This window comes from Cavia porcellus, unplaced genomic scaffold, assembly GCF_034190915.1.
Source record: "Cavia porcellus strain 051 isolate PalLab524CR breed Dunkin Hartley unplaced genomic scaffold, mCavPor4.1 scaffold_3, whole genome shotgun sequence".
Classification (NCBI taxonomy): Eukaryota; Metazoa; Chordata; class Mammalia; order Rodentia; family Caviidae; genus Cavia; species Cavia porcellus.
The window spans coordinates 40,025,201-40,049,728 of record NW_026947486.1 but is presented as its reverse complement, the minus strand read 5'-3'; the positions used below and the strand labels follow the sequence as shown (position 1 = coordinate 40,049,728).

The window sequence follows — 24,528 nt, the reverse complement described above, 5'->3', positions numbered from 1 at the left end:
TCCTTTGCTCTCCTTCTAGGATACAGGCCTGGAACCATTTATATGCCTTCTCATCCTCTCTATTGATACAGGGATAATATAGAGACCTCCAAATAATCCACCTAATGTAAGAGAAATATCATAACTCCCAACCTACTAGATATCTGATGTGCCAAATTTGTACTCCTTAAAATTGAAGAATGAATTGTAAAGACAGTGGGGGTTAAGAGTAGGAAATAACTTACTAAGAGAAAGATAGAGAGACAGAAGAGGACCCAGAAAGTGGGCTGCACATGAGTCTACTTTTTGCAGGAAGTTTTATATAGCAAAATCACAAGGTAGATACAAAGTCATGAGGTGGATACAATTTGGGACAAACTGTGATCAACCAAAAGGATTACAAGTATAGTCAGTTAGGTAGTATTGGTCCCATAGGTCACAGGTGGATATAACATGAGACAAAACTGTGATCAACCAATAAGACTATATTCCCCATTGATCCAATGGGGGAAGCAAGTCACATAGCAAGTATGCATGAAAAGAACAAGGATCTTTCCTGGAAGTGAGGTGTCAAGGTCTCGGTTTTTCCCCCAGATGATTGATGCCGATTTAGAATATCACTTATTATAGTTTATTTTTTCTTGAGGCCTGGCTTTCAATGAATGCACCTCCACCCACAGTTTTAGTGTGTTTTCATCTTCTCCACTGATCCCTGTCTGACTGCCTATATTTCTACCTAACTTATCTATAATACTATCGTTATTGAGTAACCTGCTTTTAAAAGTTGCTTTATACTAAATATTACTGGGTTTTGGATTGCTGTCCTCTCCCTATGGAGTTAAGATTTAATGTTCTAATCTCAAAAAAAAAAAAAAGAATTGAATAAAACAAGTGAAAAGCAGTGACCAAGTTTATTTGAGAAAGTAAAAGTGTAGAGTGGGGAAGAAACTGGCTCTGCAGAGTGAGCTTGGGCCGAGTAAAGAAAAAAAGAGCGTGAAACCAAAAATAAAAGTATATGCTGTGTCCAGGAAATGCAGCATGGGCTATCATGGAAAGTTATGACAGCAATTTCTTCATAGCATTGATGTTATCCTTTCTGTTGTTCAAATCTTGAGGAAACTTGCAATAACTTCTTTTTTAATTTTTATTTTAAAAAAAGATTGAGATAAAAGAGGACATAACAACACAGGTCAGAACAGAACAATCTGAGCAACACAGTGTTTCACCATGAGACAATCTGACATAACAGTAGTTACCATAGTGTCTCTTTCCTTGAAATATTTGAGTATACCTTGATATACTATAGTTTCAAACATAACAAGACAGTGTAAAACCATTAAAGAGAATGAAACTATTACAGGGTATTCAGAACCAACTAACAGAAAATGAATAATGGTTACTATATTACCTACTTTTCTACAAAAAATTTTGTTTACACTATCATATCTAATAAAATCCAATAAGATATGACATGATAAAACCAATGGAGACAGAAGAACACAAGCTTGGTGGGACTTCAAAACAAGATGATATTAAATCATCATTAGCTTAAATTATAATGTCTTGTTTTCTTCAAAATAGCTGTTCATACCATCACAGACAATAAAATCAAACAACCCAGAATAAAACCATTCCAATTAATGAAAAAAAATTATGAGGCTTCAAAACAATATAATGGGGAATCATGATTACCACATATTTTTATGTATTCTTCCCATTTCTTTCACTAGGGAAACTATTTGGTATTTTTACATGTGAGTTTGATTTATTTCGCTTATGACTATGGTCTCTAGCTGCATCCATATGTTTATAAATATCTCTATGTGATCATTCTTTATAGCTATGTAGTACTCCATTGTATAAAAATACCACGACTTTTTTATCCATTCCTCAGTTGATAGACACTTAGGTTGTTTCCAAGATCTAGCTATTACAAATTGTGCTGCTATAAACATGGGTGCACATATATCACTGTGGTATGTTGCTTTCAGTTCTTCTGAGAATATGCCTAGAAGTGGAATAGCTGGGTCAAATGGGATTTCCAATTTCAACTTTTTGAGGAATCTCCGGACTGGCCTCCACAATGGTTACACCAGTCTACAATCCCACCAACAGTGTAGGAGAGTTCCTTTTTCCCCACAGCCTCTCCAGCATTTGTTGTTGGTAGTTTTCTTGATCCTAGCCATTTTTTCTGGAGTGAGAAGGAATCTGAGTGTTGATTAAATTGGCAGTTCTCTAGTGATTAATGATGATGAACATTTTTTCATGTATTTATTTCCCATTTGTATTTCTTCGTTTGAGAATTGTGTATTCCTCTCAGATGCCCATTTTTGGATTGGATACTTGAATTTTGGGGGTCTGATTTTTTTTTTAATTCTTTATATGTTTTAGACAGATGTCCTTTGTCTGAGAGACATTTCACTAAGATTGTTTCCCGGTTTGTAGGTTTTCTTTTCACTATGTTGGAGATTTCTTTTGACATGCAGAAACTTTTTAATAAGACATGGTCCCAGTTGTTAATTCTGGGAAGTATTTCCCATGCAGTTTGATTCCTGTTCATGAAATTTCTACCTAGTCCTGTGTCTTCAAGGTTTTTACCCAATTTGTCTTCCAATAGATGTAGTGTTTCTGTTTGATTTATTTAGATTTTGGTTTAGTACTTGGTGAATGACATGGGTTTAGCTTTAGTTTTCGGCATATGGAGAGCCAGTTTTTCCAACACCATTTATTATATGAAAGAGACTGTTGTTCTTCCAGTGAAAATGTTTGGCCACTTTAACAAAGATGAGGTGGTTGAGTATGTTTGTAGTTGTAGTTGTATCTTCTAATCGATTCCATTGATCTTTGGCGCTGTTTTGATTCCAGTACCATGCTGATTTTAGTACAGTTGCTTTGTAGTATAACTTCAAGTCAGGGATTGTGAGCCTCCTGTCTTGCCTTTGCTGCTTAGAACTCTCTTTGCTATTATAGGTCTCTTCTGGTTCCAGATGAATTTTAGGATTGATTTCTCTAGATCTATGAGGTATGTTGATGGTATTTTTATTGGGATTGCATTGAATCTGTATAACAGTTTTGGGAGAATGACCATTTATACAATATTTATTCTTCCTATCCATGAGCAAGGGATGTCTTTCCATTTTCTGAGATCCTCTTCAATTTCTTTTTTCATTGCAATATAATTATCCTTATATAGATCTTTCACTTCTTTTGTGAGAATAATTCCTAAATATTTTATTTTTTTGGTTGCTAGTTTGAAGGGTGTGGCTTCTCTTATTTCTCTCTCTGTGATTTTGTAGTAGTATATAGAAATGTTAGTGATTTTTTGAGTATTGATTTTGTATCCAGCTACATTGCTGTATTTATTATATCTAGGAGGCTTTCAATGGAGTTTTTTGGGGGATCTTCTATGTAGAGTATCATGTCATCTGCAAATAATGATAATTTAACTTCTTCTTTTCCTATCTTTACCCCCATTTACTTCTCTCTGTTATCTAATTGCTCTGGCTTGTATTTCCAGTACTATATTATATAGGAGCAGTGATAAGGGACATCCTTGTCTTGTGCCTGATTTTAAGGTAAATGCCTTCAGTTTTTGGCCATTTAATATGATACTAGCTGCTGGTTTGTCATAGATGGCCTGTATCATACTGAGGTAAAGACCATGTATTACTATTTTCTGTAAGGTTCTTATCATGAATGAGTGTTTGACCTTTAAAAATCTTTCTCTACATCTATAGAAATGATCATGTGATTCTTACTTTTGGCTTTATTAATATGGTAGATTACATTTATTCATTTATGTATGTTGAGCCTTCCCTGAATGCCTGGGATGAATCCCACTTGGTCATGTTATGCAATCTTCTTCATGATTTGCTGCATTCTATTTGCCAGTATTTTATTGAGGATTTTTGCATTTGTGTTCATTAGGGAGATTGGTCTGCAGTTCTCTTTTTTAGTTCAGGCTTAGTTTTTCATACTAATTTGCTTCCAGGAATGACTTAGGAAAGATTGCTTCCCTTCAATTTCATTGAAGAGTTTGAGTAGTGTCGGCATGAAATCTTCTTTGTATTTCTTGTAGAATTACACAGTGAATCTGTCTGGACCTGGGCTCTTCTTTGTAGGTAAGGACTTAATTACATTTTCAATTTCCTTAATGGACATTGAGTCATTCAGCAGTTTTACATCTTCGTGACGTAGCTTTGGTACTTCATATATTTCTAGAACTCTGTCAGTTTCCTCTGTCTTATCAAACCTATGACAGTAGAGGTTTCCCGAAATACGTGTTGATGGTCTTCTGTATTTCTACAGAGTCCTTAGTGATTTCGCATTTTCATTCCTTATTGCATGAATTTGAGCCTTTTCTTTTCCTTTTTTAAATTAGCTTGACTAGGAGCTTATCAATTTTATCAATTCTTCCCAATAACCAACTCGTTGATCCATTGATTCTTTGGATTGTTTTCTTAGTCTCTAATGCATTAATTTCAGCTCTAATTTTTATAATTTCCTCCCTTCTTTTGGCTTTGGGATTGACTTGCTCTTCTTTTTCTGTACATTTGAGGTATAGCATCAGGGTACTTATTTGTCTTCATTCTGTTTTCCTGATTGGGAACTTAGTGCAAAAAATTTTCCTCTGGGACAGTTTCATTGCATCCCACAGATTGTGGTAAGTAGTATTTGTATTTTTTTTGCTTGTAGGTATTGTTTAATTTCTTCTGTGACCCACTGATTACTCAAGAATGTGTTATTCAGTTTCCATGTCTTTGTGGGAATTTTTCAGCATCTTTTATCATTAATTTCTAGTTTCATGATGCTATGATCCAATAAGATGCATGAAATAATTTCAACTCTTTTGCATTTATTTATGTATGTTCTATGGGCTAATATATGGTCTATTTTAGTGAATGTCTCATGTAATGCTGAGAAGAATGTATATTCTGATGTTGTTGGATGGAACACTTGGTGTTTGTCTATCAACTCCATTTGTTCCCAGGTGTGATTCAGTTCTGTTATTTCTTTGCTGATTTTCTGCCTGCTTGACCTGACCCTTGATGTCAGTGGTGTGTTAAGGTCTCCTGTTAAAATTTTATTATTGCCAGTTTGATTTTACATTCCTATTAATACTTGCTTTATATAACTGGGTGCTCTGGAATTAAGTGTATATATATATTTGAGATTGTTATCTCTTCCTCTTGAAGTTTTCCCCTAAATGGTATGTAATGACTCTCTTTATCTCTTCTGATCATTCTTGGTTTGAAGTTCAATTGTCTGCAAACAGAATACCTACTCCTGCTTTCTTTTGGATTCTTGTTGCATGAAGTAATGTTGCTTGAAGTATTGTTTTCCATCCTTTGACTTAGAGTCTGCGAGTATCCTTTTGGGTTAGATGGGTTTCTTGTAGATGGCATATGGTTGGATGTTGTTTCTTGATCCATTCTCCCAGTTTGTTTCTTTTAATTGGTGCATTGAGATGATTTACATTAATGGTTCTAACTGTTATATATTGGTTTATTGTTGACAATGTTATCTTTCTGCTGTTGCATTTTTATCTTCCCGCTGTGTTTAATTCTCGGCTTTGCTTAGTGTTTTTTTCCTGAGTTTATCTAAACTGTCTTTCAGTATTCTTTTCACGGTTGGCATGATGATCATGAAGTTCTTCAGCTGATCTTTGTCATGGAAATATTTTCTTTTCCCATCCATTTTGAAGGACAGTTTTGCAGCGTACATCAGTCTAGGTTGGAAATCGTTTTCCTTTAGGATCTGAAATACTTCACTCTGTGCTCTTCTTGACTTTATTGTTGTGCTAAGAAGTCTGCTGTGATTCTGATAGGTTTTCCTTTATAGGTGATCTGTCTTTTTTTAAAATTTTATTTAAGGAGAAAAAGAAAAAAAAAAACAGAAAAAGGGTACAAGTTATTCTGAATTTCAGAAAAAGTAAACCGTAGGAAATCACTAGTTAATAGATTATATATTTTCATCTTAGAAATTGTTGTTCAAGTTACAAGATTAAAGCATATAAAGTGGACTTTCAAACAGTGAGACAGCAAACAGTTCTGTTCAGTAATCCAATGAAACTCAGTAATACGGTTATCTATCTTATATACTTAAATATATATGCAGTTATATCCTTTAGAGCACTTTCTTTTCCTCTATTTTGTACAATGACAATTACACATTTTGGGTTTTATTACTCCCACAGTTCTTATTACTTTTTTTTGAAGAGAGTAAAACCAAATGTGACATAGTAGAAGAGAGTCAGTCAAATCAAAGGATGGACATAATACATAATGTAAAACAAAATACAAGGTGATCAACAATGGTTACCATACTGCCTCTTGCTATCTTAGAAAGAATTGCCTATATCAGCGGTGATAATAAAATTGAACAAGACAGTAAAAAACAAAAGCAATAAAACCAAAACACTAGAGACATTACAGGACTTCAAAAGAAGATAATAGTCAACCAGAATGGGTGTCATAATGAATCTTACTGTCTTCACAGTTGTTGCCTATACTTTTGAACTTGGTACTATCAAGCAAAACAGAATAGAGGAAAATAAGTCAAAACAAGATGGTGAGAGCAATACAGGGTTTCAAATCAAGATAATAGGAAATCAAAGTGGGTTACTATAATATATCCTGCTATTTTTTATTTATTTTTCCCTTAATTAAAAAGATAAAAAAGTAAATAATAAAAGAAGGAGACTGAGATAAAAGAGTTCATAACAGCAAAACAGCGCAGGTCAAAATATAAAGCAAAATAGTGTTTCACCACAAGATATCTTGACATAAAAGTAGTTACCATATTGTCTCTTTCCTTGAAATCTTTGGGTATAACTTCGTATACTGTAGCATCAAACATATCAAGACAATGTAAAACCATTCAAGAGAATGACAGTATTACAGGGTATTTAGAATCAACTAACAGATAATGAACAATGGTTTCTGTATAATCTTGTCTTGTCTATAAAAGTTTTTGTTTATATTATCACATATAATAAAATCCAATAAGATACAACATGTTAAGACCTTTGGAGACAGAAGAACAAAAGCTTGATGGGACTTCAAAACAAAATGATATTAAATCAGCTATTACGATGTCTTGTTTTCTCCAAAATAGTTGTTCCTACCATCCAGCCTTCTCTGCCTCATTTCTGTTGAGCTCTTTTTCTGTCATTAGTTGTCAGTTTGTCTTATTCATTTCGCTTTCTGCTCCATTCATTTTGGCCTCTCTGCCACTGTTTCTGGAATCTTGGTATTTTTCTTTTTTCGAATATCCTGCAGTATTTTCTGTAGAGTTGAAGTGGTGGTTGCAAATTCCCCTAGTTCCTCTTTATCCTGGGATCATCTTGTTTTTCCATCAATTTCTAGGGACAGTTGTGCAGGATATATCAATCTTGGCTGGAGGTTATTATCTTTCAAAGCTTGAATTATTTCTCCTCATGCTCTTTGTGATTTGATGGTTTGTGCCAGGAAGTCTGCTGTAATTCTCATGGGTGTTCCCTTGTAAGTGATCTGTTTCTCGTCTTTGATGGCTTTTAATATTCTGTTCTTATATTGGATTTCTGGAATTTTGATTATTATATGCCTGAGTGTAGTTCTGTTTGGGTTGTAGGTGACTGGGGTCCTGTATGCCTCATACATCTGAGAATCTTTACCTTTTGCTAAATTAGGGAAATTCTCCTGGATTCTTTCTGTGAATAGCTTTTGTAGATCATTTTTTTGTGTCCCTACTTCTTCTTTTATGTTCTTAATTCTTAAGTTATAAATCCTCTTTTCATCTTCTAGCCTTTGTATTATTGCTGTTTGTTTCCTTGTTATTTTTAAAATGTTTTTCATTTCATGCTCCCACAGTACAAATCTGCCCTCTAGTTCAGATAATCTATCCTTAGCTTCTTTCAAGCTGTCATGCCAGCTTTCAATAGCGTTTTTAGTTTCCTGATAATCTCTTTGAACCTGCTTTACGTATTCTATGTTTTCTCTATTTTCTCCATCAAGCAATTCTCCCCCTTTTTTCTGTTCTTCCATTCCACCATCTGTTTTTTCTTGGGTGATCCTTAGCATTTCTCTAATTATTCTACTTATATCTTGCTTTATTTCATTAAATGCCACTTTTGAACTCATCTATGAGGCTCCGGAGATATCGCTTTATGTCTGTTGGTGCCATGTCTGATATTGCATGTTTTCTGTCTTCATTCTCCTTTGCATTTACCTTTCCTGGATCAGTGTTCTCAGGATTGGGGACCAAGGACCCTTTGTTGATGTTCCCTCTTCCCATACTTTTTGTTTCTTCCATATAAGGGTATATAGGATGTCTAGTTTTTTTCTTTATTGATTACAGTTTCTTTGAATCCGCCGGCTAGGTGTTCTCTCCCACTGCAGTGTAATAAGGAGATACAGACCTGGGCATCCTCTGTTGGGCCCACCCCTTCAGGTCAACCTAGTGAAGGCTCCAGTGCTAAGGTGCACCGCCGGGCACCGGGACCTGTTTTGGACTAGCCTAATGGGTCTTAGTCTGCGGCTTCACCCAGGCCAAGTGCTCTGTACCAATCCCGCTTGAGAGAGGAATATGAGACTAAGGTCACTGCAGCGTCCTCTTTGGCTAGTCTGCCCATTCCCAGAATGTCCTCTTTAGAGATTCCTAGTCTGTGGAAGGGTCCCCGTTCCTCTCACTCACCGTAGGTCAATGCAGGTCTCCCTGGCAGTCCTGCTCTCAGCTCTGTTCGCCGATTCCCTGATCTGTCTTTTCTCTCTGACAGGTTTTTAAATATGGAACTCTTCATGGATTTACATGTTATCCTTGCGCTGGAGCCATGCTAATCTTCTCTGTATCGTTCCTATTTTAGTATATGTGGTGCTGAAGCGAGCACGAACCTGCAATAACTTCTATACATGGGTCGTAAGAAGGAGTGCTGGCATCCTATACCTCAGGCTAATGTCAGTTCTACCCTATCCTGTTTAAAATGTCCCCTAATTCTTGCTAGAAGTCCATGTGCAGGGCTTTGAAATTGTTCTTTGCACTTGTCCAGTGTTTCGTAATTAACAGGTCACCTGCTACTACCCTACCCAGCTTTGCATGCGCCTAATCTCCTGTCTCACCATCAGGGCCCCCGTCAGGGTCCTCTCTTGGGAAGGCCTGATTTCCTGTTGGAAATGGTCTTTCCTCTGTCTGTACTTCCTCAGGCATTCTATAATTAATCATATGTAATTCATCTCCACAGACCTCTGTTATATGTGGGTTTCCTTACTTTTCACTAGGGGTTAATATGTGCTTTAATGAAGCTTATCTTTCCATGCTAGATCAAATGATTGAGCTGTACTTCACAGTATCTCTATGTGCTTAATCAAGGTCATCAGAAAACCTTCCTAAATCCTGTTTTATATGTCTTTAAGTATGTCAATGCAAAGGACACATTGATCCAGAACATATCTCCCCTACTCACCTCCTGAAAAGTATATAGTCCCCCTTGTGGAGGCTTCTTTTGGCCTGTGCAGCAATTTGTGTTCTGTGGGTAGACTAGTAGGGATAGGTTGAGCTGCCTGAGTCTCAGCAGGTCCTTCTAAGCCCACAAGTTACTTGGGCATTAGCCTGCCTTGCCACAGCAGTCTGGATTGTCTCTTAAAGCAGAAAATACCTGGACATAAGGTTGTCTGAATATTTCTACCTTCTCTTGCAAAACTGATTGAGTTGGCAGACAGTTTCATAATTGACATTTCTCTGATACATTCATTTCTGATTTTTCAGGTCATAGCCAGGCCAATGTTCTGTGGAGAAAAAAATTAGGTGATTTCTTTATAAACTCTTGAGGGTGAAATGATCTCTGGTGAGTTAATGTGTATTCCATAAACATGCAGGAAAGTGCCAAGTTCATGTTTTGTATTCTGATAAACAAGCAGAGAGGCATCCCTTTTATCTGCCTGTTTCAGCCAGTAGCTTGGGTAATTCCCCAGCTCCATTCCTTCCAATGGTAGCAGCAGCCACTGTTGTTATCTTTATGTATGTATTTATGTATTTATTTATAGTACTGGGTACTGAACTCATGACCTCACGCTTGCCAGGCAAGTGCTTATGCCTGCTGAGCTATTCCCTGGCCTGCCACTAATGTTTTCTAAAGAAAGTCACATGGGGCTAGAATACCACTCTTACCAGCACCTATACGTACCGTTCATCATGGACCTTTGGCTCATACTAACTGCAGCGGACCTTCCACCCTCATTTACTATTTGTTGACTAGCATAAAGCTCTAGAGAGAAATCATGGAGAGAGAGAGACAGAGACAGAGACAGAGACAGAGACAGGTTGGGATAGAGAGAGAGGCAGTTCAAGGTTTCCTTAATGTCCTTTCTAACAAAGTTGCTGTCGGACTTTGTGGATCTGTTGAAGACTGTTTTCAGATCTGCTAATGTAATTAGCTTTACAGGGATATCCCTACCCTTAAAAAACCTATTAGTCCACCCTGCCCTATTAGTATTTCTGAAGAGTGAGGGGAGATTAATAGAGTGAAGATATTCTGTAGTTTCCAGCCCTACCTTAAGGGCAAAAAGTCAGACAAATTAGGACTAAAAAATCTTTTCAAGATGGGTTTCTTTGGTCTTTAGTCTAGAGAAAAGAAAAAAATGGCAGGAGAAAGATGTAGTTAACAGTCTTTAACATAACAATGGAAGAGTTTTTTCTCTCATTATATGGGCAGTGAATTAAGGGAATAATGTGCCTAAGAGTTGGCATTCTCTGTCCAGAAAAACACAAAGCAAATGTATCAAAAGCTAAAAATTCTCCCTTGCCAGAGGAGAATCAAGCCAGAAAGGAAACTGAGGTACAGGAGGATTGACATTCCATTCCGTGAGTGTTAAAGAGGGCTCAGGCCAAACACCCCAGTGAAACACGTTTTTCTGGATGATAGAACAGCGGCTAATACAAATTCAAGTAGTACAAAAGCAATTGAAACAAAAGAATAAGAGCCTTAAGGTCTTTTAAGACCAGACACTAGGAAATCAATAATGGCTACCATAATGTCTCTTCTTCAAAATAGCTGTCCATACCTTCATACATATTGAAATCAAATAATTGAAAACAGAATAATACCAATCAAAACTAAAAATAAAAGCATTATTGGACTTCAAAACAAAATGACAGGAAATCATCAATGGCTACATGATGTCTTGTTTTCTTTAGTGTAATTGTTATTACTATCACACATACTGAAATCAATTCTTATAAACACCTTAGGTGAAGTTCTAGGCAAATATGAGCCTATACATGTACATCTATCCTTTCTGTATTGGACGGAAAAACAAAACAACAAATAAATTACTATAAGAGCCCAAAACACTACCAATGTAGGCTTTCAAAACAAGGTGGTAGGGACATAACAAATTCTGTTGTTTTGCATAGTTATCTTCAAAAGTCTTACTCAAATTACCAGGTATAGTCACGCAAAATTGATCTAATCCTATGGATGTGAACTGTTTTATTCCAAGAACTAACAATTAGTAGTACAGTCATTGTAGTAATATTAAGTGTACATATACAAACTTACTTCTTTTCTTTTCTCCTTTTCTCTGTCTGAGTTATTTTTGCCTCTTTGAGCAGCTTCTTACCTTTTCACAATATTTATTGAAAATTCCAGATCCTATTTAGGCTTTCAGTTTCATACGCTAGGGAGACAATGTGATATTTACACATGTGAGTTTCATTTATTTCACTTATGAGTGTGGTATCAAGTGGCTTCCATTTACCTATAAAAGCTTCAATGTGGTCTTTCTTTATAGCTGAGTAGTGTTTCATTGCATAAAAATACCGTGTCTTTTTTATCCATTCCTTAGTTGATAAGCATTTGCGGTGTTTCCAGAATTTGGCTAATACAAATTGTATTGCTACAAACATGGGTGCCCATATATCACTGTGCTGATGTTTTCAGTTCTTCTGGGAATATGCCCAGAAGTGGAATAGCTGGGTCAAATGAGATCTCTAATCCCAGTTTTTTGAGGAACTTCCACAATAATTTCCACAATGGTTGCAACATTCCACCCTCCCACCAAAAGTGCAGAAGTGTTCCTTTTGCTGCACAGCCTCTCCAGTATTTGTTATTGGTGTTGTTTTGGTTGTGAACATTCTTTCTGGAGTGAGATGGAATCTCAGTGTGGTTTTAATTTGCATTTCTCTAGTGACCAGTGACACTGAATATTTTTTTCATGTGTTTATTTGCCATTTGTATTTCTTCATCTAAGAACTGTATTTGTCTCAGATGCCCATTTTTGGATTGAGTCTTTGAATTTTGGGGACCTGATTTTTTGAAAATTATTTATATATTCTAGATAGAAGTCCTTTGTCTGAGGGACAGTTCACTAAGATTTTTTTACCCATTCATGGTTTTTTTTTCATTCTGTTAGAGATTTCTTTTGATATGCAAAAACTTTTTAATAAGATGAGATCCCCAGTTGTTGATTCTGGGAAGTATTTCCCATACAGTTTGATTTTTTGTTTATGAACTCTCTGCCTACACCCATGTCTTCAGGATTTCTACCTATTATGTCTTTTAGCAGATTTAGTGTTTCTGTTTTGATATTCAGATCTTTGATTCATTTTGACTTTAGTTTAGTGCATGGTGATAGGCACGGGTCTAGCTTTAGTTTTTAAAAAAGCCTATGGAAAGCCAGCTTTTCCAGCACCACTTTGTAAAGAGGCTAGTTTTCTTTCAGTGAACATTTTTGGCCCCTTTGTCAAAGATAAGTTAGCTGAGTATGTATTGTGTGGCTGTATCTTCTAATCTATTCCATTGATCTTCAGGTCTGTTTTTATTCTAGTACCATGTTGATTTTATCACAGTAGCTTTGTACTATATCTTCAAGTTGAGGATTGTGATGCCTTCTGCCTTACCTTGGTTGCCCAAAATTGCCTGTGCTATTCTAGGTCTTTTCTGGGTCCAGATGAATTTTAGGAACAATTTCTTTAGATCAGTGAGCTATTCTAATGCTGTTTTGATTGGAATTATGTTAAATCTGTATAGCCGTTTTCGGAGAATGGCCCTTTTCACAACGTTTTTTCTTCCCATCGATGAACAAGGAATGTCTTTTCAATTTTGTTTGCAATTCTCTTCGATTTCTTTTATCAGAGTATTGTGATTTTCACTGAATAGATCTTTTACTTCCTTTGTTAGACTTATTCCTAAGTATTTCATTTTTTGGATGCTATTGTGAAGGCTATGGTTTCTCTTATTTCTCTCAGTGAGTTTCTTGTTTGTGTACAGGTATGCTGTTGATTTTTGAGAGGTGACTTTGTATACAGCTACATTACTGAATTTGGTTATTATATCTAGAAGTCTTTCAATGGAGTTTTTTGGTCTTCTATGTAGAGTATCATATCATCTGCAAATAATTATAGTTTAACCTCTGCGTTTCCAGTCTTTATTCCTTTCATTTCTTCCTTTTGTCTAATTGCTGTGGCCAATGTTTTCAGCGCTGTATTGAATAGCAGTGGTTATAGTGACAGCCTTGTCCTGTTCCTGATTTTAGAGTAAGAGCTTTCAGGTTTTGACCATTTAATATGATGCTGCCTGTTGGTTTTTCATAGATGGTGTTTATCAAATTGAGGTAAAGACCATCTGTTCCAATTTTCTGTAGGGTTTTTATAATGAATGAGTGTTGGATTTTGTTGAAAACTTTTTCTTCATCCATTGAAATGAACATGTTTTTCTTATCCTTAGCTTTGTTGATATGGTGTAATACGTGTACTTGTTTACATATGTTGAAACATACATGCATTCCTGGGATAAATCCCACTTGATCATGGTGTATAATCTTTTTGATGACTTGCTGCATTCTGTTTGCCAGTATTTGTTGAGAATTTTTACATCTATGTTCATTAGACAGATTGGCTCATAATCCTCTTTTTTGTTTGAGTCTTTCTCTGATTTTGGTATTAGAATAATATTTGCTTCCAGGAATGAGTAAGGGAGAATTGCTTGCCTTTCAGTTTCATTGCATAGTTTGAGGAATATTGACATTAAGTCTTCCTTAAATTTCTTGTAGAATTCAGCTGTGAATGTCTCAGGACTTAGGCTTTTCTTTTCTTATAAGGTTCTAATTCCATTTTCAATTTCATTAACTGTAATTGGATTATTTAGCAGTTTTTACATTTTCTTGATTCAGCTTTGATAATTCATGTTTCTAGGAATCTGTCTATTTCTTCTGTGTTATCAAACCTCTGAGTAAAGATTTTTGAAATAGGTGTTAGTAGTCTTCTGTATTTCCACATGGTCTGTAGTGTTTTCATCCCTTTCATTCCTTATTGCATGAATTTGACTTTTTTTCTTTCCTTTTTAAAGGTAGGTTGGCTTGGATCTTAGTAATTTTATTTATTTTTTTCAAAGAACCAGCTCTTTGATTTGTTAATTCTTTGTAGTGTTTTGTTAGTCTCTGTTGTGTTGATTTCCACTCTGATCTTTATAATTTCCTCCACTCTTTTAGCTTTGGGCTCGGCTTGGTCTTCTTTTTCTCGATGTTTGACATATAGCATCAAGTTGTTTATTTGTTTTTATTCTGTTTCCCTGATGTAGAAGTTTACGACAATAAATTTCCCTTTAAGAACTGATTTCATTGCAACCCACAGGTTCCGGTACATTGTATTTCTATTTTTGTTTACTTATATATATTGTTTAATTTCTTCTCTGAGCCTTTGATTGTTCATGAGTTTATTAATTCATTTCCGTGTGTTTACGGAGTTTTTGCAGTTTCTTTTATTATTTTCCAGTTTTAGAGCACTATGATCTGATGATATGTGTGGGATAATTTAAATTATTTTGCATTTACTTAAGCATGTTCTGTGGGCTGGTATGTGGTTCATTTTAAAGAATGTCCCATGTAAAGCTGAGAGGAATGTATATTTTGATGTTGACTGGTGGAACATTCTGTACACGTCTACTATGTCCATTTGTTCGCAAGTTTGATTTAATTCTGTTGTTTGCTGAGTTTTTGTCTAATTGATTTGTCTTTTTGTGTCAGTGGGGTGTTACATTCTCCCATTATAATTATGCTATTGCTTATTTGATTTTTCATTTCTATTAGTATTTGTTTTACACAACTGCATGCTCCCATATTTGCTGTGTATATTTAGAATTGTTATCTCTTCCTCTTGAATTTTCCCCTAACTAGTATGTTATGACCTTCTTTCTCTCTTCTGATCATTTTTGCTTTGAAGTTCATGTTGCCCACAAAACAGTGCAGCTGTCCCTGTCTTTTTTTGGATTTTTATTGCGTAAAACACTATTGTCCATCCTTTGACTTTCATTCTATGAATTTCCTTTTGGGTTAGATAGATTTCTTGTACACAGCATATTGTTGGATGCTGTTTCTTGATCCATTCTGCTAGTCTGTTTCTTTTAATTGGTGAATTGAAGCTACTCACATTAATGGTTATAACTGATGTATATGTATATATATATATATATATATATATATATCTTTTATCATATTATTTTTCTGCTATTTCTTCTTTACCTTTCCCCTGTGTTTAATTGTTTGCCCTGCTTTGAATTTGTTTCTTTTGGTGTTCTCTAAGTGATAGTTATTTTTATGTCTATCTAGAATATTTATCAGTATTTTGTGCAGGGTCAGTTTGGTCATGAAGTTTTTCAGCTGGCTGGAAGTTTAGCTCTGCAGCGTAAGTGCCTGCTTTGCAAATGTGAGGTTGTGAGTTTGATCCCAGGTACAAAAAACAAATAAGAAAAAGAAAATTTTCAGCTGTTATTTTTATGAATGTATGTAATTTCTGCCCCAATTCTGAAGAAATTTTTTCTGAGTACATCCATCTAGATTGGAAGTCAGTTATCCTTTGGGATTTGAAATACTTCACTCCATTTTCTTCTTGACTATTGTTTGTGTTGAGAAGTCTGCTGTTATACTCTGATGGGCTTTCTTTCATATGTGATCTGTGTCTTTTTTCTAACAGCTTTTAATATTCTGTTCTTACGTTGAATTTCTGGGATGTTTATTATTTTATTTCTGGGTATAGATTTACTTTGGTTATGGTTAACGAGAGTTGTATATGCTTCTCTTATCTGTATATCAGTTTCCTTTCCCATGTTTGGGAAATTTTCTGCTATTCTGTAAGAAGTCTTTTGATATCATTTGTGCTGTCACCTTTTTCATTTACACCTATCAATCTTACATTGTTTTGCTTTGCATCATGTTGTAACTCTTGAATTATTACTTCCTTATTCCTTGTTATTTTAAAAAGATCTTTCCTTTATTGTTCACTAGCTGCAGTGTTGCCTTTTAGGCCTGAATGTCTATCTTCACATTCATTCAGGTGGTTTTGCCAGCTTTCAGTGGAATTTTGGAGTTCCTGGATATGTCCTTAAATCTGTTTAATGCATTCTATTCTATTCTTGTTCGCACAAGTTTTCCATCGTTTTGCAGTAATCCTCAATTTTTTAACTGTGTCTTTAAATGTGATCAGCGTTTCTTTTAGTATGTTATTGTTTCTTGTTTTCTCTGGGAGATTATTTCTGATCTGAGTTTCTTTACAGCTTCATGGAGTTGCTTCTTTAATTAATTGCTGCCATTTCAGAAGTCTGAGGTGTATGACTTACACTTGCATCTGTGTCTGTTTCTCCTATGCTTACTTGGGATTGGCTGAAGGTTTGAAATTGCATTTTGCTTTTTCATTTTGTTGTTTTCCTGTATTCCCCTGGGGATGCAAAATGCAAGGTCTTACTTGCTTCCTGGGTTAAGTATGTCTGACCATTCTGCAGGGAGTTTCCCCTGTTGAATAGGGGATGTTAAGCTGTCCTTATAGGATTCCTAGTGGCACTCAAAGGCTCCCCAGACTGGGGGGTGTGCACTGGTTGGACCTTCAGCACACTCCACATGGCTCATTGAAGCTTCCCAGCTGCTTGAGGTCATTAGGCAGGGCCCTACTAGCTTATGAGCAGTATACTAACTCTGAATGGTATGTGGAGTACAATTGCGAGTCCTTAAGCTCTCGTCACGTGGCATACCAAATCTCCCTGGCTTCTTAAGGTCTCTGGGTGGAGCCCTACCAGGTTCGGGGCAAAGACCCATGGCTGTGCACCTAGTTAAGAGTTCGATGTGGCAGGCTTCAGCTCACACGCAGCAGTTCCAGGCTACCTGGAGGTCACTGGCCAGGGCCCAGCCAGGAACCAAGTGAGGATCCAAAGGTCCTGAACTGTTTGTGGATGCCAGGCAGGACCCTACCAGGTTTTTAGCAAAATCCCAAAGCTGCACAGCTAGGTAGAGTTTGCTGTGGCAGGCTTCAGCTCACATGCAGTAGCCATCTACATGGAGGTCCCTAGAGGTCTTTTTTTCTTTTCAATAAGCTAATTTTTAGTTTTGTGATCTTTCCCATTGCTTCATGATATGCGTATCACTTTATTTCTACTCTGGCTTTTATTTGTCTCCTCTCACAAAAATTAGCTTTAGTTTACTATTTTGCTAGTTCCTTGAGGTATAATAATTGCACTGTTTCAGATCTTTTGCAATCTTTATGCAGATATATTTTACTATACACTTTCCTCTTGAACTGCTTTTGTTTCATACCATTAGTTTTGGTATATTGTCTCCATTTTCATTTGTCTCAAGAGATTTTTTAATTTCAACTTTATTTATTTGATTTATTGGTTGTTTAGACATGCTGTTTAATGTCCACATATTTGTGAATTTCCTGAGGCCCTTTATGTTACTGACTTCTCCTTTCATGTTGTAAAAGATAGTTTTAGTTAGTTTATGTTTAAGATAGCTTACTAAGGGAAGAGCATGTGATAGAGTTGAGTGATCAGCCATATTGATAATAAAAATAAGAATAGACTGTAAACTAGGATTTTGGACCAAGAATAAACTTCCTTGGGCTATATGGAATGTGGCCTCCTCCCTACTGAAAGGAGTTTCAACACTTGCTTATCAAGCTCCCAAGTTTTGAGGAACATTAGCTACAAAAATAAAGTTTTTCCCCAAGATTTCAGTTTGCTCTAAACCCTGCATATGACAGAGCTGGGTTAGAGTCAGGTGTGGTGGTGCACAGCTGTAATCCCAGCACTTGGGAGGCCGAGGCAAGAAGATCACTGTGAGTTTGAGGCCAGCCTGGGCTACATAGTGAAACCCTGTCTCTAAAAGAAAAAAAAAGAACTGGATTAGAAGGCCTGAGTTCCAATTTGTTGTTTTTACTTCACAGAGCCGCCCTTGATAAGTGACCACTAAACAAATAATTTCTGTGCCCTGCTTACCAATAAAAGTGACTGTAGATTGAGGCATCATGTGACTACCCACTCAGGACCCCTCTTGGAAATCCAAGAACTATTCTTTTTTCCAATAAGAATGGTCCTAATCTCCTTTGGTTCAAGACTTCATTCCTTCATGTTTGTGGAGCCGTGAGCTTTGTTCATACAGTAACAGTATCACTATTGTTGGAACAGTATCACTTGATAGTGATATATGAGAAATTTACTCCCAACAAGCTAGATGTCAGATGTGCTGCATTCATGTCCCCTAGAATTGAAGAATGAATTTAAAAGTACCCTGCAGGTTAAGAGTAAGAAAGGTTTATTGAGAGACAGCTTCTGAGTCCTGAATGGGTTACCATCGAGGCCCTTTTTCAGGGGTAATTAATGCAACAAATTTATAATGTGGATACAAAATAGGTCAAACTATAATCAACCTATAGAATTACAAGTATAGCTTCTTAAATAAATTGATCTAGTGGGTAAGTGGGTTTGTATAGTAAGGTTAAATGGAAAGAATAAAAAACGTTTTTGGGAAAGGATGTGTCTGAATTCTCTGGTCACACACCTGGGTAATTGATCCTAGATATATTCCTGCGCCAGGTGATGCTAATTGCAGTGTAATTTCAAATCACTGCATATCTCTAGGCAGGCATGTGGACCTGGGTATTGCATCTTTATCTTGAGGCCCAGCCTTCTTCAGACATACCTCCAGCCACAACTCTGATATCTGTATATCTCACCAATATCCTCAAGAGCCTAGTCCATTTCTTACTGTGTATTAATTCCTATCTAACTTAGCTCCCTAAAATAATAGGATGTTAGTCCTCTTAGATTTGTTAAGACTGGTTTTTATGGCTTAACATGTTACAGAGGTACCTTGGTTCACAAACTTAATTCATTCCACCATTCTGGTCGTGAACCTGATTAAACCAAATTAAATTTCCTCATAAGGATCAGTATAAATAAGGTTCATCTATTCTGAACCCCACAGTCTTAGTTACATTTCTCATTGATGTGGGAGAGCATCTAGACACAAGCCATAGCACCTACCAGTGTGCTCACAAACCAGTTTTGGTCATGAACTGAATCATGAATTGAACCTCACAAGGTTCAATGTAAATAAAGAATCTATTCTGAACTATATGTATTTTTAACCATAAAAATGTAAAACAGGTATATTATAGTGTAGCATGCAGACTGAGAACACTAATGTTGCTTGAGGCAACTTCTAGGTTGGAGGACAGGAAGGTGAGTGAGAGGGTTATATTTTGGAAGGAAAGTTTCCCTCCATAAGATCAGGGGTAGAACTCCTTCATTGGGGTAGAAACTGTCTTTGTCTCTTACCTGAAGGGTGAGTTGAGATAGGATGGTGCTTGTCAAACACCACTTGAGATGCCAATCCTAGCACTCATTTCAGTTTCCCCTAATAAATTTTATCACATCACTGCTAACTTTCTCCCTGTCTTCCTCTTCCTTAGTGAAATGCTCAAAAAGCACCTTTTGCTGTTTACTCTGGAGTTCAGCAAGTTCTTCCATCATCAGCTCCTCCTTATGCTCCTCAACAAGCTCCTGTATGTCTGTACCATCAACATTTAGAAGCAAACTCTTGCCCATGGACTCAGCCTCCTCCACTACTAGTACATTAGACCCCTCAAAGTCACATTCAGTGACTCATTCTGGCCACAGTTTCCTCCAGGCTGAGTTTAACGTGTGGTATATGACATCTTCCCAGGCTTTGTTAATGAGGTTGATGCAGTGAAGGACACTGACATATTTCTTCTAGAACTCTTTCGAGTCGAGGACATTTCCTCATTGCCATTAAAATACCTGGTGAAGAGCACCTTTGTGTACAGCTTCTTGAAACTGCATATCACTTGCTGGTCCGTGGGCTACAGAAGATGTGTTTTTTTGGGGAATACGAACTTGACCTTTATGAAATCATGCTCAGCATCCATATCATTCACCAAGGCTGGAGGTATTGTCCATCAGAAGGCACCTTTTACACAGTTGCTTGTCTGAAAGATATTTCTTAACAGTGGGTGTGAACATCTTGTGCAGCCATTACATGAATAGTTAGTTGCCTTGTGACTCAACCTTTGTCATTGGCCTTTCACACAGCAGGCAATCTGACCTTGTTCATATTCTGTTCCTTGAATGCATGAGGGGATCTTGAAATGGTGTACCAGTAGTGACTTAATCTTCAGATTGGCACTTATGTTCGCACACAGCAAGATTCAATCTGTCCTTCAAGGACCTGTGCCCCAGCAATTATGTTCAGCATCATCTTACACAAGAGCCTTATTTCATTACAGTTGAACACTTGTTGAACAAGGTACTTTCTGCCTTCATGAATTCCACAAATTCTTTCTTACAGGCTGCTACAGTGCCCTTGTCAGAACCGGAAGTCTCACTATGTCTTACCACACTGTGGATGCTACCTCACTTGTCAAACTTATCAAACCACCCTCTACTGACTTTAAATTCATCACTTGTTGCACTTATAGAGGGATTTTCTTGCAGTAAATTACTGTGTAATTTTCTGCCTTTTTCACAAATGATAGCTTTACTAACACTATCACCTTCCAGCCACACTAACAAAAACTTTTCCACCTCTTCCATTGCTTGTGTCCTCTGCTTGGTTAACAATGTTACTGCTTTCTGCCACATCAGCTCCTTTGATGGAATCTTTATTTTTCAAAATAGTTGAGATTCTAGACTTTTCTGTCCTGTACGCTAAGGCCAGATCAGGCATACAAATACCATGCTCATGCTTTACTTCAATTTTCTTCTTCAATTAAATGGTTATTTTCTTAAATATCTTCTTACCATTATTGCTGTCCACATTCTGGTTATCTCCAGTACAGCTCTGCACATGCTTGTCGCCTTCATTACCACTCTGTACTTTCTTTTTACTGCCATGCTTGCTGTGCAGTTTCTTTGGAGTTGTGCTGGATTGAATAGTACTGTGCAGTACTGTATGTGCTAAAAAGCATGTAAAAAAGCTTCATAGCAAGTGAAGCTGTGACCATGATCTCAGCTACAGAAATCTACAATCACGTGTCATAGCAGGAAAAGATGGTTGTGTTGTGTTCATTATTTGATGCAGAGTTCAAAAATACAAGCAAAATTTTTGCTGAACTCTTCTATTCATGAACAGAATAGAAGGGATATTACTGTATCTATACTAGAGAGTGTTCCATGTACATTGCCTTCTTGGTATGAAATTTTCTGATATATGAAAGTGGAATATTTTATGTTTACTTGCTTCTTTAATCTTCGTTTTTAAATTCTTTCTACAACAAATCTTCACAAACACAGAAATGTAAAATAACACCCATCTATTACTTCAAGTCAGAAATCTGGGCACAATCTAGCTCACCTGGGTTCTGTTATTGGGATCTCACAAGGCCAAATTTGAGGAGTAGCCAGGACTACATTCTGTTGTGGCAGTCCTGCAAAGGAATTTGCTTCTAATCCCTTTCACATCTTGGTAAAATTTATTTTTTTTCTAACTTTTTATGTGACCTTTTGTATCTTAGAGCCAATTGTAGTGAGTTGGGTCCTTTCTGTGTTTCAAATATGCCTTAGCATTAGGCAGGAAATATTCTCTGCTTTTAAGGGCTCATGCAATTATATTGGCTTTATGCAAAAAATTTTGCATAATCTTATTCTAACACCAGTTGAACATTAAGATCATTATTTTAATATATCTGTAATATCCTCTTTGTAATGTAACATACCATATTCACAAGTGTAATACCAGGGCCTGCTTGTATGAGAAGTTAGAAATGTACTCATCACAATCTTGTGTCTTGCAAACTGACTGAGCCACTTACTGTTTCTAATAGTATTAGGTTTCAATGATGATTTCTATACACAAAATCATGTTTGTGAATGAAGACAGTTTTTCTATTTTATTTCCCATTCTGAATGCCTTTTATTTCTTATAGTTATCTAATTGCCCAGGCTATAACTTTAAATACAATGTTGAAAACTGTGGTAGGAAACATACTTGTCTTTTTCCCACTTGTAAGGGTGAAACATTTGTTCTCTCTCTGTAATGTGTGATGGTAGCTCTGTTTCCCATAGATATCCTCTGTGAAACTGAGGAAGTTATCTTGTGGTCCTAGTTTTTAAAAGTTTTTTTTTTTTAAACATGAATGATTACTGGATTTTCCCCAGTGTTCTTCCAAATGTGTTTTAAAAATTCATGTGATTTTTGCCTTTTATTCTATTAATACATTACATTAGTTTAGTGTTCCTGGGGTAGATTGATCTTGATCATGATTCAGTTTGCTATTATTATTCACAATTTTATGTTTTTATTAATAAGGGATATAGATCTATAATTTTCTTTGTTTGTGTGTGAAATGTTTGTCTGTCTTTAGTATAAGAAAGATAATGTCTTCTAGGATGAATTGGGAAGCATCTCTCCATTTTCCAGAGGAATTTGTGAAGGATTGGAATTACATCCTCTTAAAGTACTTGACAGAATTCAATCTATTTGCTATTCCTCTAATTTTGTCTAGATTCTATCAAGTGTAATGACCCTAAGGTACAATCTAATTAGTACTGTTGCTCATCTAGTCAACTATAAATGAATCAATTTAATTAGACTTCAACTGCCATTGATTGTTAAATTTTGTAGTTGGAACAGGTAGAGTAGTTTACATTGATACTTTGGAAATTATTTAAGAAATAGTCTGTCTTGAAAATAATTTAATTTGAGAGAATACCTTTCAAAGTTATAGTGCCTACCAGAAATTTTTAAAAAATTAAAGACCTTATAAAAATCTTCCAATAAGAATAGAATACATATGACAATCTTAATGATTTCAAAGGCTTTGTAAGCTTTTCTTAACCACATACCCAAAACATACATTCTGAATGGCAAAACTCAGTCTCTGACCCTCTTTTACTAGATACTTGTTTCTTTTATTTATATTTTTTCCTCTAAATAAAAATGTTTCCACTGGTTATTCCTACCACTTTCTTTTCAGTGCAGAATGCTAAGACAGGCTCACCTGTGCTAGACCTTTACAGACTGTTGTAGGGCCCTTATTGTTCTTTATTGGGACCTCTGACAGAAGACTTTTTCTGAGGAATAAGATTAGTTTTGCATGTTAGATAGTCATTGAAAAAATAATCCTATGAAAGGTAAGTGAAAATCTATGTTAGATTTATAAGTGGACTCCTATTTAAACTTGGCAATATTGTTAAGGTTTGTATAATAAGGCAGTGAATGATCTCACAGCTCAGAGCAGTTCATAAATATTTTATTTTGAAAAGTATAAATTAAAATTTGATAGATATCTTATAATAATTATATGCTAATCAGTCCTGTTTTGCTGTATTATTTCCCTTTTGGCAGTTTCTATTGGTCACATTGCTTATTTTCTGATTAATAATAGACAAACGAGGAAAAATTAATTGGATCTTATATGTAAGCAGAAAAATATAGATACATACAGTTTACAAAATTCCTCAGTTTGTCTTGTAACAATGCCTTGCTCTTTTTTCTTAGACCAGAAGATCAATTCAGAAGTTACTAGAATGGGAAAATAACAGATTATATCACAAGGTAAGAAACAGTAAGCAAAACCGGGCATGGTGACACACATGTGTAATCCTAGCACTCTGATGGCTGAGGCAGGAAGATCGCCACCAGTTTAATACCAGCTAAACTACATAGTGAGTTCAAGGCCAAGCTGAACTATATAGTGAGAGCCTGTCTCAAAAAAAAAAACCCACAAGGAAAGAAACTACAAGCAAATGAATGCTCTACGTGTAAATCCACATTATTAAATCGAAAAAGAAATAAGTACTAAATAAGAATCTTTCAGGCCATGAAGAAATGGATTAGAGAACTAATAACTCAATTTTTAATATATATTGTTTACCAGGTATTTACCAGTGTTGTGTTTCATATCATATACCTGGAATGCTTTCAATGACCTATTCAAATACATAGGTTATAATTGAAAAGTTCATACAAAACTTAACAAAACTATGCTTTCTTAGCTTGCTTTGCACTGGAAGTTGACTAAAAGGAAATGTGAAACTAGCAATATGATGGAGTATGTAAGTACGAAGTTGTTTTGATTACATTTTTTGGATTTCATCCTAAATGTAGTGTTTTACTATGTTTATCATCTGTCTTCTATTCTTCTTGCCATTTTTCTACACAATCTGAACTTTCATTTGCAATGTACAGGATTCCCTGTATCTTGTTGTAACCAATTTAAAGTATGCTGAAAGCTAACAGTTATTTAGATCGTAGAAAAGTCTTTAGCAATATGCTTAGATGCAAACATTGT

General features: G+C 35.9%; 1 protein-coding gene and 1 non-coding gene across 3 annotated transcripts in view; one reads left to right on the top strand and one right to left on the bottom strand.

The window, feature by feature from the left end:
• Chic1 (cysteine rich hydrophobic domain 1) overlaps positions 1-24,528 on the top strand; it is a 77,592-nt gene that overhangs the window by 45,955 nt on the left and 7,109 nt on the right. The window contains exons 4-5 of one of the 2 annotated variants that reach the window (XM_003470983.5): positions 23,736-23,792; positions 24,233-24,292. In XM_003470983.5, coding sequence (XP_003471031.1) covers positions 23,736-23,792; positions 24,233-24,292 — 117 coding nt within the window. The remainder of the gene's footprint in view (positions 1-23,735; positions 23,793-24,232; positions 24,293-24,528) is intronic. The other variant, XM_013153755.3, reaches the window with a different exon arrangement.
• Positions 8,739-8,845, bottom strand: LOC111757153 (U6 spliceosomal RNA). The gene has a single exon (XR_002791522.1). It is a non-coding gene; the product is annotated as a U6 spliceosomal RNA (small nuclear RNA).